This window comes from Pollachius pollachius (genome assembly GCF_949987615.1).
Source record: "Pollachius pollachius genome assembly, chromosome: 17".
Classification (NCBI taxonomy): Eukaryota; Metazoa; Chordata; class Actinopteri; order Gadiformes; family Gadidae; genus Pollachius; species Pollachius pollachius.
This window is the reverse complement of record NC_136950.1, coordinates 9,324,043-9,343,836: the sequence shown is the minus strand read 5'-3', so window position 1 is coordinate 9,343,836 and position 19,794 is coordinate 9,324,043. Positions and strand designations below refer to the sequence as shown.

General features: G+C 44.9%; 1 protein-coding gene across 1 annotated transcript; it reads right to left on the bottom strand.

Annotated features, from left to right (window-relative positions):
* Positions 1 to 230: 230 nt before the first annotated feature.
* vps41 (VPS41 subunit of HOPS complex) lies at positions 231 to 19,065 on the bottom strand. The gene is made up of 28 exons (XM_079754483.1): positions 18,885 to 19,065; positions 18,570 to 18,608; positions 16,709 to 16,816; positions 14,757 to 14,834; positions 14,110 to 14,184; positions 13,104 to 13,166; positions 12,758 to 12,823; positions 11,245 to 11,364; positions 10,820 to 10,966; positions 10,468 to 10,534; positions 10,234 to 10,331; positions 9,626 to 9,761; positions 8,995 to 9,110; positions 7,742 to 7,860; positions 7,458 to 7,539; positions 5,142 to 5,234; positions 4,780 to 4,907; positions 4,528 to 4,672; positions 4,234 to 4,275; positions 4,097 to 4,147; positions 3,835 to 3,972; positions 3,554 to 3,608; positions 3,306 to 3,446; positions 2,862 to 2,998; positions 2,180 to 2,279; positions 1,449 to 1,493; positions 1,285 to 1,364; positions 231 to 549 (listed from the first exon to the last, which is right to left on the bottom strand). Exons 1-28 carry the CDS (start codon positions 18,903 to 18,905, stop codon positions 469 to 471), a joined length of 2,571 nt encoding a protein of 856 aa, XP_079610609.1. The 5' UTR covers positions 18,906 to 19,065; the 3' UTR covers positions 231 to 468.
* Between the last annotated feature and the right edge of the window lie 729 nt (positions 19,066 to 19,794).

The window sequence follows — 19,794 nt, the reverse complement described above, 5'->3', positions numbered from 1 at the left end:
TCCTCCCCCTTCCATGACATTAACACATGGATAATAATCGAGGTAATAATCAAGAAGTGATAGTCATCATCATGGTTACACCACCAAGTTATTCAAATGTAAAGCTAAAAACACACAAACACACATGCAGGTAGCAAACAAAATCACAGCTTAACGATGTTGCCTGAAGAGACACCAATTCTTTTTTTGCATTTTTCGTAATCTTTATTCTGCAACTTGCAGTCATTGCATACATACATAAGTTAAGGCAAGCAGAAAGAACAAGCATCACATAGTGCAACAGTTTAGTAACATATAACCCTAATAAAAAATTATCTGCAGTAGTCAGCAGATTTATTATGGTCTTTATTCATGAAAGGACGCAGTGTGTGGAGGTAAAATTAATAGTATTAACAATATAAATACTGTTGGTAGGGGTAGACTTATCATTAGCCTTAGCAGTAGAATTAGCATTAGCTTGAGCTACTATCACTTCTTCATGTCGAGTATTCCACTCCCAGGACCTCTCTTCTTGGCACTGCAGATGTTGCAGAACTGGACTGCAGGAATCTGTTAACACACGTTTGCCATAGTTACAGCTTCCTCGCAACCAATGGCTCAGAATAATAATCATAAAAATAAACTTTATGAATAAAAGTAAAAAAACAACTCAAGGAATACTAGGCATTGATTGAATATCTGCAATAATATAAGATATTACTTTATTGATCATAGAACGTAAATTCAGGTGCCACAGCAAAATTGATCCTGGCTCCAGTTAGGGACCGGCTACCAAGTGTAAAGGGATGTCACGTGTGGCTATAGACATCACCTTGCACTAGGGCTGCTTGATTATGGAAAAAAATCATAATCACGATTATTTTGGTCAATGTTGAAATCACGATTATTCAAACGATTCTTTTTGAGTTTGAAAACATGATGTATTTATTCAGCATGTCTCTCCCAAAAACACTTTGTAATTGAGAACTTAGAAATTTCGCCTTAAAAAAATACACACAATGGTCAGAAAGAAAATGTTCAAATCTAAAATAATGTACAGATATGCATCCAGCTGTTCTGCACTTTCTATAAAAGATAGGAAAGAATTCAGGGAAGGAGATAGTAAAGGAGATATTCAAGGAGGAAGGAAAGGAGATAGTCAAGGAGGTAGGGAAATACATAAGAAAGTGGGAAGCAAAGGCAATAGGGAAGGACACCGAAGGAGACCTTGTCCTTCCCTAGCTTGATGGAGGCATCCTATTGGCCCATTGGCCGTTAGGCAGGGAGTCGCGTTGTGGTACTCACAGTTCCTGAAGAAGGTAAACACTCCTTGTGGAACATGTGTCTACAGTTGAAGACCACCACGCTGAAGGGCTGGGCCATGTCTACAACACAGAGACACAGCATGAACACAGGACCCCCCACCGGGTAATGATTGACAAAGTATAGAGTGGGTACACGTAACCCACCTGACGGTAAAATGGTCCCATGACACGCCTCACAGATGTTCTCATCTGTTAAGAATCAGGAAGACGTTAGTTTTTTTGGTTATGATAGTTTTGTTCATTAGAAGGTGCAGTGTTTACAATTTTGTGGCATGTAAAGGAACAGACTTAATATAATAATTTAAATTAGTGTATAATCCCATGAAAATAAGGACCATTGTGTTTTCGTTTCCCTACCACCATTAGCCCTTTATATCTACATAGAGCGCTGATCCTTTTCAACCGAGCTCACCATGTTTTTAGAGAAGCCCAGATGTTATGTTTTGTCAACTATAACCTTTAGTTTTACAATAACTAAATACAATTAATGCATCTATCAAGGAACCTTGTCAATAGACAATTGGCTACTCGATGCTGTCATAGACGATGACCTCCAAAAGGTACCTATTCGCACCTTACAGGCCAGTACAGGACACCATAGCTTCCCCTACAGTGTTGGAGAAGCCTTACCGCTAGATGTCACTAATTCCTACACACGGCACCTTTAATGACTTGTATTAAGTGCCTTGCCTGTTTAAATAAAATAAATACAATCCATGAATGATGTTATGTCTAAGTTATTTATGGTATGAGACTTATGATCTGCTATGTTAGTTCTTTTAGTATAAGTGGCAATCTTGAAGATCTGTTTCGTTGTCTTTGGCGCCACCTATGGCAAAAACAAAAAAGGGTCCCAAAATGAGCTCTGCCCTCACCGTCGACACGGACCCCCCTCATCTGGGTGCGGTGCATCTTCTGAAGCAGGGAAAGGGAATCAGCAACCAGGATCTTCTTACAGCCCTCTCTCAGCAGGATCTATACCCAGGAAAACGACATCTTTGGTCAGGAAGAGGTGGCGCGAACCTCCTCAAATCATTAATCAAACATTATCATTCAGGATCAGGACGGGTCGTTAGTGAACTGGTGTGAGTTTTTTCCATGGTGGGTAGACGGACCAGAAGTCAGATGGAGGTGATGTTAGGTGTTGGCTTCTTCGCCAAGCCCTTAATCATCATTACTCACAAAAGGCTTCACTGGCCCACATTATAATACAATTCTCAACCCTAAACCCTCTAAAAGGACAAGGGGAAACACCCCCAAACCCAGAGGAAAGATTTGATGAAAGTTAGGAGTGTAATAGATGCTGAATCAGAAAGCATAACAGACTGATATTCACCTAGTGGCCACATTGGCTATTTGGTAGGGGAACCCTTCTTGTCTTCTTGTTTGGGGAAACATGTAAACTTAATGAAAATGCATTCTATATGCTTCTTGGGTGGGGTAATGCCGTACCTAAAATAATTGATTGAGTCGTCCTGCTTTCCAAAGAGTTTCCCTACCCAACAAACCAATATGGCCGCTGGATGGAGAAGGTCTTTAGTGGCTCACTCCTCTAACCTGGAGGTTGTAGTCCTGCAGGATCTTGACCAGGGAGTCTCGGAGGTTGGGGATCTCCATGCCCTCCTTGATGCGGTGGATCAGCAGTATGGGGTCCACGTGGGTCCCGATGTTATTCAGCAGACCCGTGATGAATGCTGCAGACAGTGATTCACACACTAGGAATCACTGTTCACTGCTAGACGTTCAGCAGGCATATGTATCCACAGCAACTTGTGAGTGAGTACTCAACCAAATGTTTTGTTTTTATTGTCTGCTAAAGCACTTCAAAAACACTGTTTTTAAAAAGCACTTACAGTACATATGTGAAACTGTTTACACTAATAGTCATTTTTTGGAGAGTTTTTTTGATTGGATACTTTGATTATACCCAGCCTCCACTTTGGCTGAACTCATCTACTGCTGACCAATCCAATGAGCTGAACAAAGACGGCGGAAACGTACGCGGTTTGTCTATGGAGTACGAGATTAGGTCCTCCCACAGCTCAGAGTCGTCCTGCTCCTTAGCGAAGTCTATGGCCTTGTCCACGTTGCCCAGCTCCTCCATGATCATCTGCAGTGCCCGCCTGCAGTTCCCCATCCGGCCTGGGGGTCAGGGGTCAGGGGTCAGCCATGTCACACCCAGTTCCAGTGACCGTCATTGTAAAGCTCTAATGGTAAGGACAAACTGGAGCCCGGCGGCCTGTACTCACTGAGCAGGAAGACCGTCTCCTCCACAAAGTTCCTCTCCTGACAAATCTCCAGAGCCTGGGGATAGAGAGACATGGGGAGGTGGAGAGACAGGAGGGGAGAAGGGAGATCCAGGAAGAGGAAGTGAGCTAGGAGCGTCCGTTTAGCTTGAGTAAGAACTAAGAACGCAATGTGATGTTTTTACCTTGCAAAAAAGAACGCACTGTGATAGGTTGAGAATGAGTAACTGGACGTACTGTGATGAGATTAGCTGGAGAAACAGGGCGTTGTGATGTTAACGTACCTTCTCCAGAGGACAGTGGGTGCTGTCCCGGAGGAAGGGCAGCAGGTTGGGCCGGTCGTACTCGGCATAGAGGCCGATCTGTCGCTCATGGTACCGCTGGCCCTTGTGGTGGTCGCGCTTGAACAGCTTATGGAGGTACTGCAGGGGAAGGAGGTGGGAGGTAGGACCGTTAGGGTAGAGCTGCGACCATCCACCTGTACTTCCCTGCATTTGCTATAAGTTACTGTGGATACCAGAATCACGATATGTTTGAGAGGATTACCAAATGGAGCAGCTCCGGTCGGTCCCTGAGCTCCTCCACCACTCTGTCCGTCTGCAGTCAACAGGAGGAGAGCCTATCAGTCCACAGTAGTTAAACGTTAAAACTTTGCAACAGCAACCCATGTGAGAGGTGCATACCGATATCTTGTCTTCGTTATCCAAGAGCATGTCCACGGCTTTCTGGAAACAGCAAGGCACAAACACAAATGGTCCTTGTTACGCAGGGATTTAAGGACAATGCCTACTAGAACTCACTATACTATATACTACTATACACTGGTATTCTAGAATTCATCAGGGTTCTAGAATTCAACATTGGTTCTAGAACACTGCAGTATGCAGTAAAAAACTGAAACAGAGACTTATTTACTGTTGTATGTACTGCACCATGTACTGTTATTTCTGATGTGTATATGTTTTCAGTCCTGCTACCTCTGTATCAAAGTCCATGAGCAGAACGATCTTGTCCTCTATGGAGGCGAAGAGGTTGTGTTTGTGGATCAGCTGATACACGTCTTTGTGCCTCAGCCGCAGGTAGATCTCCAGCGCCCGGTCGTAGCGCTGGTCGTACGTGTACCTGCCATGGCGTGAACACAACAACACGCATAACCACGGTGTCCTGAGGAGCTGGCTCAGGCCAGGGCAGCGCTGGGAGTACTACTCAGGAGATCAACGGCTCCTCACAGTTCAGCCAGGGTGGTGAGCAGCGTGCGGTGGGTGGGATCCTTCTTCAGCTGGTCTCCCACCGCCTGGACGATGGCCATGTTGTTGTACAGCTCCCCCGGCCACTCCCGGATCAGCGTGGCAAAGCCCTGTGAGGGGAGACGCATCCATCAGCCATCCATTCATCCATCAAGGATATATGATGATTCGTTAGGAAAAAACATAATTCATAATTCATTCAGTCATAATTTATTCTGCACCAAGCCTTTTCCCACAGGAATCGAATGATAATCTGTCCATCGTTCCAACCATCAATCCCTCCTTCCATCTTTTATATATCAATCTCTTCATCTCCCTCCCTCTCTCCCGCCCCCTCCCACTACCTCATAGTCGGTCTTGAGGAATTCATGGAGGATCATCTCATAGATGGCTGGTCGTAGGCGTAGATCGCCCCTGGGCAGGTACTGGCTGATGGCCTGGGGGACGGAGACAGCAGAACATGTTACAGTATGGAGGGAGGAGACAGCAGAACATGTTACAGTATGGAGGGTGGGGACAGCAGAACATGTTACAGTATGGAGGGAGGAGACAGCAGAACATGTTACAGTATGGAGGGTGGGGACAGCAGAACATGTTACAGTATGGAGGGAGGAGACAGCAGAACATGTTACAGTATGGAGGGTGGGGACAGCAGAACATGTTACAGTATGGAGGGAGGAGACAGCAGAACATGTTACAGTATGGAGGGTGGGGACAGCAGAACATGTTACAGTATGGAGGGTGGGGACAGCAGAACATGTTACAGTATGGAGGGAGGAGACAGCAGAACATGTTGCAGTATGGAGGGAGGGGACAGCAGAACATGTTACAGTATGGAGGGTGGGGACAGCAGAACATGTTACAGTATGGAGGGTGGGGACAGCAGAACATGTTACAGTATGGAGGGTGGGGACAGCAGAACATGTTACAGTATGGAGGGTGGGGACAGCAGAACATGTTACAGTATGGAGGGTGGGGACAGCAGAACATGTTACAGTATGGAGGGTGGGGACAGCAGAACATGTTACAGTATGGAGGGAGGAGACAGCAGAACATGTTACAGTATGGAGGGAGGGGACAGCAGAACATGTTACAGTATGGAGGGTGGGGACAGCAGAACATGTTACAGTATGGAGGGTGGGGACAGCAGAACATGTTACAGTATGGAGGGTGGGGACAGCAGAACATGTTACAGTATGGAGGGTGGGGACAGCAGAACATGTTACAGTATGGAGGGTGGGGACAGCAGAACATGTTACAGTATGGAGGGAGGAGACAACAGAACATGTTACAGTATGGAGGGAGGGGACAGCAGAACATGTTACAGTATGGAGGGTGGGGACAGCAGAACATGTTACAGTATGGAGGGTGGGGACAGCAGAACATGTTACAGTATGGAGGGTGGGGACAGCAGAACATGTTACAGTATGGAGGAACATGCCTTAAATCCACTTTCCTTGACAGCGGTCTAGTGAGGTGTTCATAAAAGTACAGACGGACCAATTGCGACTGCAGCTCTTGATGCCATCACTCCAAGTTAAAAAGTAGCTGCACCCACCAACCACCCAAACCAATCAGAATAAGTGTATATCAGTGGCGTCTGGTGGTTTTAAAGTGAGGGAGGAAGGACTGTGCGCTTGGTTGCCATTGGCCTGCTTGCACTGATAGTGGCCTATTGTGGCATAAGTATGTGACACTCAAGTTGTTTTAGGGGGCAGCCCGGACGCGGGCTGCGGAAACGCCAATATAAGAGAACAGAGCCGCACTGTACCGCACCGCTCGGTGGAAACGAGGCATACGACTGAGCGGGTTCGTTGGTTCTCGTAGCCTAGACGTAAGGGGATAACCCCTCCCTCCGGGCTGCTCCACAGCCAGGGCTTCTGCTTATTGGTTCATAGCGCAGCCAGGGCTCAAGCCTATTCGTGAATAGACATAGGCGGGATCAAGATCCCTTAGCTAGTCACACCCACTCAGAGGAGGAGATTTCTCCTCTCTCCCATTGAACCCCATGTTATTCACCGGCCGCCAACACTTTCGGGGAAATGAATGGGAGTCAATGGGGGTGAGGGAGGAACGTCCTCCCTGAAGTAATTGTCAATAGGCGATAGGGGGTGCTAATGTCCCTTTACCCAGGGAAACGAACATATACAAAGGCATTAAAGTAGTCCTTTTTAAGGGCATTATTTCATTAAAGTAGTCTGGACAATCTACATTTTTTATTCTCAACAATGTTAAGGAGGATCTTCCTCCCTCTCCTCACTGGAGGAGCCTTCACTGGTGTATACATGTCGATTATATCGGACTACACCACCTCTTCTATTCCGCATGGAATTGTATTCCGATTGAGGCGTATTATATAAATGAATACGCCTCAATTGGAATACAATTCTCTGATCTCTAGAATTAATTTATTAACGTCATTTGCTCAGAAAGCAGGAAAGGACCAAGCTGCTCAAAGTTAAACCATAGTGAGACCGAGCTGGACCGTTATTCATCTCATTTCCAGATATTTTAGATTTTCACCATGGTATCGGTTCAGTATCGAGGTATTTTCGCGCAGGTATCGTATCAAAGTCATAATTTTGGTGTCGTGCAACACTAGTATGGAGGATGGAGACAGCAGAACATGTGACAGTATGGAAGAACCGACTTTGACCCACCTTCAGCTGGCCGATGGTCTTGAACCGGTACACCTCATTCTCCCACAGCTCCATGTTTTTACCCAGAACCTTTTGGCATTTTCTGATGAGAGAAACATGTTTATTATTCTATATTTCTCTTCATAAGAATCATAGAAAATGCGATTCTGTAGGATCCTGGCGGTTTTAACGATCTCAACATACAGATATTTCAAATATCAATCTAAGCGGCCCATCATACTATGATTATAACATAACATATGTGCAGACTTTAACTCAGACACATAGGATATGTTTTCTGGTACCTGGCAGCAGAGTCATAGTCTCCCTTCTCCACCAGGTGGTTGATGTAGGCCATGCCGATCTTCTGCACGTCGTGTCTCTTGATGTTCTTAAAGCTGATCTCTGCTGCCATCAGGGCCTCCTGGGAGGGGGAACACACCACCACAACACACACTCATTCGTTCACCTCATGCTACATCATGTAAGGGATAATCACAGAGAGGCAGGGCAACAGTTTGATATGCCCGGCTCGTGGACGGCTTACCTTCCACGAGCCGGGCATATCAAACTGTTTATTGCCCTGCCTTGAGGTGATTATCCCGTTCATTCGACTTCTTGCTTGCCAACATAATAAAACAATTCAAATACTTTAAAATTATGCTTTTTCTTATTCGCATTGCATCCTTATTTAATGTATACTCTGTTTGAGTTCATCTCCCTCAAAAAGTAGTCCCCTTTAATTACAATCGATCAAACATGTTTTGGACACCTCAAAGGGCATTATCCCGCTTATACCATGGTCACTTGCCAACGAAAAGAAATTAAGATCATTCATTTATATTTTCACGTGTTTTACAATCAAAATATAAAGTTTTTCACAAGTTTCCCTGTTAACGCCTTTTTTTGACTGATTCCTGGAACAATCCTTACCATACCGTAAGGTTCTTATGCAACGGAAACAATGTTCACTCCTCCAGTAAATAGGACGGATCTTAGATATGACTTGGCAATGGGAGGTATTCTAGTCCGCTCAGCTATAAGAGCTAACGTTATGGCTTGTACATATTTATAATTCGATATTCGTCCCAGCCTTTATACCACAGATACTCGGTCTATTGCATATAACCGCATTGTCTGATTACAGTTTAATTCATTTTTCACAATTTACCAGCTCTCGTTTTGAAGGATAGTGGCTGCGCCATTCGTTTCAATGGGAATCGCGACGGCCTATACTTTCAACATAAAGTGAACATATTAATAATAAAAAATTTGTTCTAGCCTTACACCACAGCTACTATAGGGTCTATAGCATATAACTAAGTTTTCTGATTACAGTTTAATGCATTTTGCACAATTTACCAGCTCTCATTTTGAAGGCTGAAAAGACAATTTGACTGGGACTACTTAGCAGGTGTCTATATATCTTCATCTACAACTGACAAGTCAGCGGGCAACCTGCCGGCTTAATGCCCTCCTCCCAGCCAATCAGAATCAAGCATTCTTAAACAAAGTAGAATAAAAACAGATAACAAAGTTGTGACACTGGAGCCCTGACCTCGTACTTCTTCTTGTCCAGCAGCCAGTCGATGTGGTCGTCCTGGTCCCTCTCCTTGGCCACCACGATGTCTTTAGGACTGATGATGTAGAACAGAGACTCTCCCTCAGCATGCTCTGAGGAACAAGCGCTACCATTTAGTCATGAAACATTAGAGCGATTCAGATCAATCATCAAGGAGCAGTTAGGGGTTAGACAGTACAGAGACAGGTCATTGAGCAGGTAGGGGTCTGACAATACAGCGACAGGTCAGTAAGGGGCAGGTAGGGGTCAGACAGTACATAGAAAGTTAATCAAAGAGCTGATAAGGGTACAACAGTACAGAGACAGGTAACTAAAAAGCAGGTGGGGGTTAGACAGAACACAGACAGCTGAATAAGGGGCAGGTAGGGGTTTGGAGGACATCTTTCTATAGGATGCCTACAGGTAGACTGTGGACATTGAGTTATTTGGATTGTGTCCATTCCTCATGAAACATTAAAACAAAACGTACAATCCTCCCTGTGAGCCACTTGGTTCCCCTCTTAAGGGTCGCGACCCACAGTTCGAAGGCCACTGCTCTTATGTACAGCCGTGTGTAGCCCATGCCTGTGTGTGTGTCCATGAGCTGGTATGGAATTAGAGTACTCACCCAGGCGGTAGTCACGACACTCGTTGTCCGTGAAGTTGCGTACCGACAGAGCGTCTGAGGAGATCTCCTCACAGCTCTCCGCCAGCGGCTGGATGATGTCCAGACGAGGCCGCGCACGGAACTCCTCCTCCTCTTCCTGATGCATTTAAAGAAATTGTATGTAAACATTACAGAGTTATGCAGCTCTAGTTAACATGCGTTTCTCACCAGTTGTTAGAGTTATGCGGCTCTAGTTAACATGCGTTTCTCACCAGTTGTTAAGAGTTATGCGGCTCTAGTTAACATGCGTTTCTCACCAGTTGTTAAGAGTTATGCAGCTCTAGTTAACATGCGTTTCTCACCAGTTGTTAGAGTTATGCGGCTCTAGTTAACATGCGTTTCTCACCAGTTGTTAAGAGTTATGCGGCTCTAGTTAACATGCGTTTCTCACCAGTTGTTAGAGTTATGCGGCTCTAGTTAACATGCGTTTCTCACCAGTTGTTAAGAGTTATGCGGCTCTAGTTAACATGCGTTTCTCACCAGTTGTTAGAGTTATGCAGCTCTAGTTAACATGCGTTTCTCACCAGTTGTTAAGAGTTATGCAGCTCTAGTTAACATGCGTTTCTCACCAGTTGTTTTGCGTTCTCCTTGACGAAGTACAGTGTGACCAGCTGGTCAGCAAGAGGTGCCAGACCGCTGATGAAGAACTCTGTCTCAAACGCCGCCACTGTTGTCCAAAATACACAACAAAAGCCACCGTTATCGTAGAAAAACCTACCAAGAGATCACACTTACTAAACCACTTTGCATGCACTTTTCTGTTACTTGATAGTTGGATATATGATTTAGTGTATAGAGCTCACCTATTTCCACGTAGCGACTCGGAAGGTCTCGCAGTTCGGTCGGGTTTCTCTCCTTCACGGCACACATCTGGTGATCAGAACCAACATGAAGAGCACTCCCTAAATACAACCTTAAAATGCCACCAGCACTAAACATCTCAACAGCTCTTACTCTACAACACAGGTTCCTCACAAGTGTTACAGCCGGCACAGTCCCTAAGGGTTCATTTAAAAGTCTGACTTGTCTGCATTAGGAGAAGCGCTCACTCAGGCCAAATCAGCAAAAACACTAGTTCCTCATTCATTTGGTTGCCTGTCGCCTATAACAGACATGGTAGACGTCCGCCCAGGCCCTCATCCCCATCAGTCCCACCTTGATCGATTTCCCCCAGCCCACGATGAGGGTGTGGTTGTCCTTCCAGCAGAGGCTGCAGGGGTACATGTCCGGTCTGAGGCTCACGTCGTCCCGCAGCACGTTGGTGATGCGCTGCTTGGTGCTGATGTCATAGATCTTCACACCCTGAGGGAGATAAGGAGGACCACAGAGGATGAGGACGTGTTCATGGGGATGGCTTGTGTGTAGTCTATCATTGATGGCATCATTATCAACCCTGGTAGGCAGGGACCTTTCAGTAGGGTTTATACCTCAGCAAAACCTTTTCATATTCCAACCCGATGACTTTGTGTGACGTTGCCTTAAGTGTGTGTGTGTGTATTTATGCTTGAGTGTTTGAGAGTGAGTGACTTTGTGTGTGCGTGTGTTGGAATGAATGAGTGTATGTGTCCTGGGGGTCTCACCACATTGTTAGCCCAGGCGATGAGGTTAGTTCTCCACTGGATGTTGGAGATGGTTCCTTCTCCCTCGTGGAGAACAGACGTCTTCCAGCGGTTCAGCCAGTTCCTCTCGTACAGCAGAAGCTAGCACACACACACACACGCACACCTGTCAATCGAACCCTACTCATTCTATTGTATACTACCTATAGCCGTGAGTGCAGCAGTGCAGCTTGGCCAATAGGGGGCAGTAAAGGACCGCTGCAAACCGTAACGTTACATGTCAATTCAATACAAATAGATGACAAGCATTAGAGATCAATATCCTATTTTACCTATTGGTATTATTAAGTTTAGTATAAGTATGTAATTAGGATATATTTTTTAAATGGATGAAAACGAATTGGCACATATTATTTCAATAATAAAACTGATCAATCAGTGATAAACTGCATTAAATATAATAATATGTCCAATGATGGTTATATATTTCATACTACTCATCACTAATATACATTTTCTACCACAAATTGTCACAAATATACTGATATTGCAGCACTAATATACCACAAATATGCATCCAACACACCACAAACGAACCACTACCTGACCACTAATACACGGCCAATGTATGGCTGGCATAACTCCCAGCATGTGGTCAAGGAGCAGCAGAGACAAGCAGCGCCCTAGTGATGCTCTCTCAAGCAGCGGTGAGGATATGTTAATCCTGAGAAGTGGGGAGACCGGTTTAAACTGGCTCCATGGGATCAGTTAACTTCTATTGATTTCATCCCCGTCGGCGGAGGCCTCTGTGGCTCTGAGGAAACGGAAGGAAAATCGGAAACGATGGATAGAAAGCGGCGAGGTACCAACGCGGGGCTTGTCATGGTGGGAAACTTGGCCTTCCCTCCCCTGTCAAAACACACCCTACTCTGTTTCTCCTGGTAGATCGGCTTGTCAGCTTAACGGGCTGAACGACATCTTTGAAATGTAGCGTACAACATTCCCTGACCGCAGTGCTATCCATCTCTGACAGTGAGGAGCGGGATGATGATGATGATACCCGGGCTCCCCGCGTCCGGATCTTCTGACATCAGGAACCGTTCTGATCTTGACCTCCTCGGGCTGGGCCGGAGTGGCTCAGACTTGCACATACTTAAGTATGATTGGACCACTGTTAGACCCTGACAACTCTTCAAACCCTGACACACTATAGAGAAGGCCAAATTCCACTTCCTGCCAAATTGCCCCCTGTAGTTCCACTCTACGCCATTGGCCACATTTATGGTTCTGGGCCTGTGATTCCCAGCGAAGTTTGACAATGGTCACTTATTCAGTGACATCATTTGATGACCTTTATAATGCCATGAGGATATGTCGTAGAATTAAACGTCGGTGAACCACCTCAACTAGTCGGTCATTAATGAACCAGAAACCATAGCAGGAAAGACAAAGCAGGCCATTTTTGGGTGACTGCATACAACCTACAAACAGAAACAAAATAGTGATGATAAGTAGAATAACAATAACTTCCTACCTTGCTCCCCCCAGTGACAAACTGTTTGTAGTTGGATTTGCTGAACTGTGGATGCAGCGCCACCACCTAACAAACATGGCGACAACACAAGCGTGAGATGAACAGACAATGATACAGACAGGCTAGCGAGCCCACAGGCTAGCTAGCAGTCAAGCTACATACCTGAGAGGCAAAGAAGCCCACGGACTATGTAGCCAGGTAACACATTGCATTACATTTCTTACAATGATTTTATGTTTTCAATGGCTAAATGACAGATGTTCCGAGCATTGCATGGATGTCAATCCATGCAATGCTCGAACATCTTTCATTCAGCACCCAGCCTGAAGCAGAGGCAGAGGCCCACCTTGATGGGACAGTCGAAGTTCTCGTGGAAGCCCTCCCTGGTATACAGGCCAAACACCTGGACCTGCGGAGCAGAGAGGGGACAGGGAAGGTCACACAGTGAACGCTCCTCCTTTCTTCTCCTTTAATTGCTGTGTCTGCAGCCGCCCGCCTGCAGGGAGCCCAGCGCTCAGGAAAACACTTTGATTGGGCCCCTGTTCTCCTCCGGGCAGCCAATTAGTGGCCAGGATGATTCTGCCGGCTCTTCTGGGGGAGCGGACGGAGGATCCTAATCTTTGACTTAACTGCTAGCTCAGACGGTAGCATCAAACTGGAAGTCTCCAACTCCAACACTTCTCAGTGATTCTTACCTCCTTAAGGCAGGGCATGTTCCTCTCAACCCTGCTCAAAGAACACACCAACAAGCAGAAAATAACAGCAGAGAATAACTTTTTAAAGGGAAGAGGCATGTCACGGTCTGTTGAGCCCTCCTCTCAGGACTGCATCGGTGATTAAGGATTATGTTTGATTCTTAAGGATTAACTGCCAACTGAATCGGTTGAGGACAGACCACTGCTTGCAGCATCCATTTTAATTGTCTGCTCCACTTTCCCCCTGTGACAACATGTTGTCGGGCGGCCCCTGGAGCTGGAGAGAGCAGGGTGCTACCAGACAGCCACTTTGGCCCAAAGAAACGCATGGAGCAGGATCATGTTCATGATAACAAGGGAAGAGATGGGAACCACATGGAGAACAAGAAGAGAAGTTCCACAGACGGCTGATGATGAACCACACCCTCCCCTCTCCTCTTTTAACTTTGAAATATGGGGGGATATCTCTGAACCTAATCTCACATTATTAGCATTGATATATTGTTTATCATTTAGTCATAAATGAGCAGGTAGTGTTCTTTCTCAGTGATGCCTGACATTGGGGTTGAACAATAGCCTGTAAATGGTTTGGGAGAGATGGGGGGACACCTTATGGTCGCACCCCAGGCAAGGATGCCTGTAACTCCGGGGTCTCACCTTGCCGTCCTCAGAGCAGATGCCCACGTTCTCTCCGCTCTCGTCCAGACTGACCTGGTTGATCTTCACGGAGCTCTGCCGACACACAAGAGAGTCAAATTGTACTGCTTGTTAACAACATGCAGGGTCAAATTTCGCCTTTACGAACAGCAGTATTACACATGGGAATGAGTGAGAATAGCCCAAAAGTGTCTTGATGGCTTTTACAGCCCTGTGTTGGGAGAGGAGAGTATCTGCAACATACGATGAAGAGGAAGCTGAAGGGAAGAGGAAGGAGCCGCTTTGCTTCTGCTAACTTTGCTTTCATAGAGGAGTATGTTTTGTGGATTAACAAGATTTACTGTACTTACTCTCACTGACATCTCTTCGACACATGATTAAAAACTAGCAGTTATAACATTTCCTGATTATTTTATTGCAGTGTCAGCGTCCACCCACAAGGAATTGATTGTAGTGTATTGGTGCTAAAAATAAATGAATACGAATACAACAATGACGATGACATGAACAATTATATAAAATGTGAATATGGCATTTAAGATTAGTTTGAAGTAAGATATAAATCTGATGTTGATTACCGTTTTATTTCAGGCCAAAAATGATGAAAAAAAAGCACATAAAATGTGTTTCCTTTTCTAAGCACTCACGATTTCAAACTTCTGTGTGACGTTCCCCTGAACGTCCAACAGGAACACCTTCCCGAAGTGAGTCCCGAGAGCCAAGAACTGGAACAAACCGGTCACACGTTAATCACCAACATGTTATTGGAGAAAAAACCCTTGCTGACGAACAGCAGGAGTTAAATAAATAAGTGACTGAAGACATTTAAAAAAAAAAGAAGTTTTTAAGGCAGGGGGAAGGCGAAGGAGGAGGGAGGGGGGCCAGGGGAGGCAGGATTGGGGGCTCGAGGGCGTAGGCTGTGAAATTACAGGGAGGGAGGGAGGGAGGGGGGGCCGTTTATTAAGGCAGGCAGTGTGAAATGGTATTTCCTCCCTCATATTAAAAGGATTAAACATAATAAATGCAATGTAAATCTGGGCTCCTCTCGGGCTGGCCCTGAGCTCGCTGCTAACCAGACGTTACCTCCGCTAAACAGCAACTGGTTTGTGTGTGTGTGCATTTGTTTGTGTGTCACAAATGCAGGTTCACTGGAACAGAAACATTATAGAATGGGGGTCTTTCAGCGTTAGATTAAGTGTGTGCTCTTGCACCAAAACTCACTGGCTCACGCCCCCCCCCCCCCACCACCCCCAAATCTCCCAGGCCGCGCTCCCAGGCCGTGCGTGCGCGTGGGGCACGTGCACGTGAGCCCCTCAGGCTTCAGTGCGTTCTATAATGAAATGCTTATATTTACAGGCACAGCTGAGCGTGTCAGACAGGCCTACTGCTTGCCTTCCCCCCAAATAAAATCAGCCCAAATAAATAAATAAAAGGCCAGCCAGGGCAGCCGCCGCCTCTCTTAAAGGGATTCATCCACACGGAATTGTTCAAATGAAATTCCAATTCAGCCACTTAAAATGTGGGGAAACAGACTATTATGGGCTGGTTGCACTTGGTGCTGGTGAGGGTGGGGTGGGGGTTGTTGCTAAGGGCGACGACAGCTTGCTCGGGTTAGATGGAGGAAGATACAAACGTGGGCGCGTGCTGGAACGCAGCACAGGCACGGGTCACGGTTCACGGTCAGGGCAGTCAGATTGGAAACCATAGCAACAGGAGATCAGATAAAACGTACAATAAAGACATGGAAATCAACAGTGCTCCTTAAACATCAGGTGTTGATACATTAGGCGTGAGATATGTCATCCCTGCCACCCCAACTGCAACATGTTTAAACCATCTAGTCAAAACACACCCCTTTGGAAAACATCCACATTCAACAGAAAAGAAAGAAAGAAAGAAAGAAAGAAAGAAAGAAAGAAAGAAAGAAGCGAAGAGCAGCAGGGGAGGAGGTGAGAGGAGAGGCTGGTTACCAGTCGCAGGAGGAGAGGTGATAAGGAGAGGAGAAAAGGAGAACAGGAGGAGGTGAGAGGAGAGGTCTGTGGTGGAGAGGAGAGGGGGGGAACAGGAGAAAAGGAGGAGGTGAGAGGAGAGGCTAGTTCTGGGGTGCAGGAAGAGAGGAGGGAAAGATTAGGTGAGAGGAGAGTAACTTGTTGTTAGTGTCCAACATGTTAACAATGTCAGGTGATGTTCTAGGAGACACTCTGAGCCCTACAGCCACATATGACCCCATATCTCTATCGCTTTTTTTTTTTGTGCTTTTAACCAACTCTTCCCTGTAAGAGAGATATGATTATATTCCCCCAGCACATCATTTTACTATAGTGCTGTATTTGTATATTCTTAAAAAAAGTATTATGTATATATTATTTCACTGTTGTTATTCCAGCGTTTTCATGTGAGTCACCTTTGTGAAATATTCAAATGATGGACCCAGGGAAATAGAGTTTCATTCCGCAATATTACACAGATGGAATAAATAGTTAAACTACGATTACGCGGGAGAACATCAATGTAACACCTCTATCAACATATGGAACGACATCAACGGCATACCATAATCCCACATGAAACTTCACAGTGGAACTCATCGCGGCGGTACCTTGTCGTGGACGGTCATGCAGCTGGCCGCATCCTTCTGGAGGATCTCTGTCACGCCATTGGACAGTCGCTCGTACTTCAGCTTGGGTTCCTCCTCGCTCTCCTCCTCCTACGGGACACAGTCACCATGAACGGACCACGGTGTAGAGACCATAGAGCACTATGGGAAGACACCATACGCCACGGTGTACAGACCACAGACAGGCATCTGGACCACAGACCTTCATGTGGAGGCCCCACACACCACCATGTAAAGACCATACACCACCATGTAAAGACCATACACCACCATGTAGAGACCACACACCACCATGTAAAGACCATACACCACCATGTACAGACCACACACCACCATGTAAAGACCATACACCACCATGTAAAGACCATACACCACCATGTAGAGACCATACACCACCATGTACAGATCCTGGCATCTGGACCATAGACCACCACATGGAGAATGCATAGACAAATACGCAGTGGAGACCCTATAGACCAGCATGTAAGAGCACATTATTGTTACAACTATTCAAGGTCTGAGAGATTCCAGCCAATATTACATGTCCCCTCTCCAGTACAGAGTCATCGCCTGCAGCAGTAATCCAGCATCGGTCACACTCAGCGATGTGTGGACATAGCCGAGCGCGTTTTCATATCCACATTTAACCAAAGAGAATAAGCGTGAATATGTCTACTCTAAAATCCTTCTACTAAAATCTAAAAACAAGGCGTATAACTTATCGTAAGTTCAGACTTTCCAGGGCGCACCCACATTTGTGGCCAGTCACAGCCTGAATGAATCCTAACTCAGTTTTAAACCGATCCTACACAGTCTGTGGAGCCTGGGAGGTCGCATGCCGCCGCGACACATCGTATGCATTAAGGCGCCGATGGGTTGGAGGGTGAGAAGGGGTAGCGTGGAAAAAATGCTATTTCCAAAAACAATCTGTCTCCACTCGTCTGCCCCATATCCCGGCTATTCCCCCTATTCTGCTTGTGAGATCTCTGATGCGAGCGCATTTGTCACGGGTCTCAAAGGCGCATCAAACACAGCAAGCAGCAACCATAAAAAGAAGCCATTGTTAAACTCATACCCCAAGTTGCCCTTTGTTTGTGTCTTCACAGAGTTCCACTAAGTTGCCTTTAAATTAGCTTGGCACCTAACTAACTAATACTAACAAAATGCCAAAAACATGATCACATGAAAACCAACATGGATTTTACCCACAAAACAATAAAATTCAAGATACAAGATGGGAAAACCAAAATTCTGTGCATGAGGCTGATTTAATTTAGAACAGCAGATGTGAATGATGTTTTTAGCCTGGCCCAAGTCTCCATGACAGCCATCTGTACCTGTAGCCGAAGAGGTTACGGTGACCTCTGAACTCAAAGCTAAAAACTCAAAGTAGGATAGGTTGGGGCAAATCCTGAAAGCTGCAATATGACCTGATAGACACACAGCTGTTTGCTTATAACTAATAAGGTTGAATAAGTGGCTAATTGACTTTGCCAAAGCTCTTTCTAATTATTTAAAAAGGTTCTGCCATATGGGAGAATTGTAATCGAGTACATAGAAACAATTAGGTAAACAGCTGACTGTTGCCCATTAGTAGAACAACACTCTACAAGACATACGTCACATGTAGTTTACTATGAATGGCAGATGCCTCCAAGTCTAATATGTCCACCTCTGTTCTCACTCTAAAGAGACTCTCACCAACTTAATAACATGCTATAACACACCTAGATGATGGAAGTATAAGCCAGTGCTGTGATAAAAGGCTTTGTACTTCAAATCATTGTTAAGTGAGGTGTTCTTAGAATGATCAGCATCATTACAGAATTAGTAGTATTCTCACCTCAGAATCATCTGTGAACTCCTCGCTGGACTTCCTCTCCTAAAATATTTCAAGAATGAACATGAAATAGTTCAATCAGTTAAAGTTGTCATTGTCAATGGTAATGAGCAGTTTCCAGGCTAATAGTTACTTTGATTAGTTTTTCAATTGAAATCGAAATTAATATCTACTATCAGATATGAACAATTTACACTCTTACTCATTAGTTAACATACTGGTACTAATTAATGATCAATAGTTAGTGTTTATCCATACTATTATTCTAAGGATGGATGTTTGTTTATACTGGTCAGCTAACGCTAGCAACATGCTTACCTGATCCTCCACTTCCGCCATCGTTATACACCTCTTTTAGCAACAGACAATATAATACGTATTCATTAAGTCGAGACGAATCGCATCTTACTAGTATTTAGCAATTGCATGCCAAATGTTACGAAAATACAGGTGTAGTTATCTCTCTGCAGTTCTTTGTTGACAGGTCCTGGTAGCAGGAGCAACCCTATCATGAGGAATGTCATGTGACTACAACCATCGTGGTGCGTTATGGGTAATGGAGTTTCTCCCTCGCTCGGTCACGTTTAGGAGTTGATGGTGGAGCTGAGAGATTTTTGTATCATGTTTTCCTCGTCTACCGGTATTTACGTAATTCGTTTTATCCGTTCAATTAAACATATTAATTGTTAATCAAAGTTATCCAACGGTGTTGCTATGAAGGTAGGCTACTGCAGCTAATCTAACACCCAAGTATTTCTAGTTTTAAAGGTATATCAGTTGAGCCCTCGTGGTCGACTCGTGAAATTATAAAAAAATCTAACAACAATTAAACAAAAACGAGCATAACCAATAGTTCTATATTAAGCAGTCGTAAGCCTATATAACTGGACATGACATTATTATTATTTCTTTCCTATTGTAGGTCACACTGACCTACAATAGGCAAGAAATTCCTAGCAGGAATTGTAGGTCAAACAGCCTTTTTAAAACTGACATGGTGTATTAAAACAGCATTTATTTAAGACGTGGACATTTTATAACTCTTTAAATTATACATTGAAGGGAAAACGCTGAATTGGGATTCACTTTAATTCACTCACGGCGGGTTGTGATGCAAACAAACAAAAGACATGGACACTCTATAATCATATATTATTCTGCTATTCTGTGATTTTAATTTTAGGTCTCCATCAAGCAAAGGACTCACAACTCATTGAGAAGCACGTGA

Bases quoted from the DNA above. Each gene is read 5' to 3' on its own strand.
- vps41 (XM_079754483.1), bottom strand. From the start codon at position 18,905: ATGGCGGAAGTGGAGGATCAG. The intron at 5,235-7,457 runs GTGGGTCAAAGT...TCCGTCCCCCAG, and splicing joins AGACCATCGGCCAGCTGAAG to GCCATCAGCCAGTACCTGCC. The intron at 2,999-3,305 runs GTACGTTTCCGC...CACTGTCTGCAG, and splicing joins GTACTCCATAGACAAACCGC to CATTCATCACGGGTCTGCTG.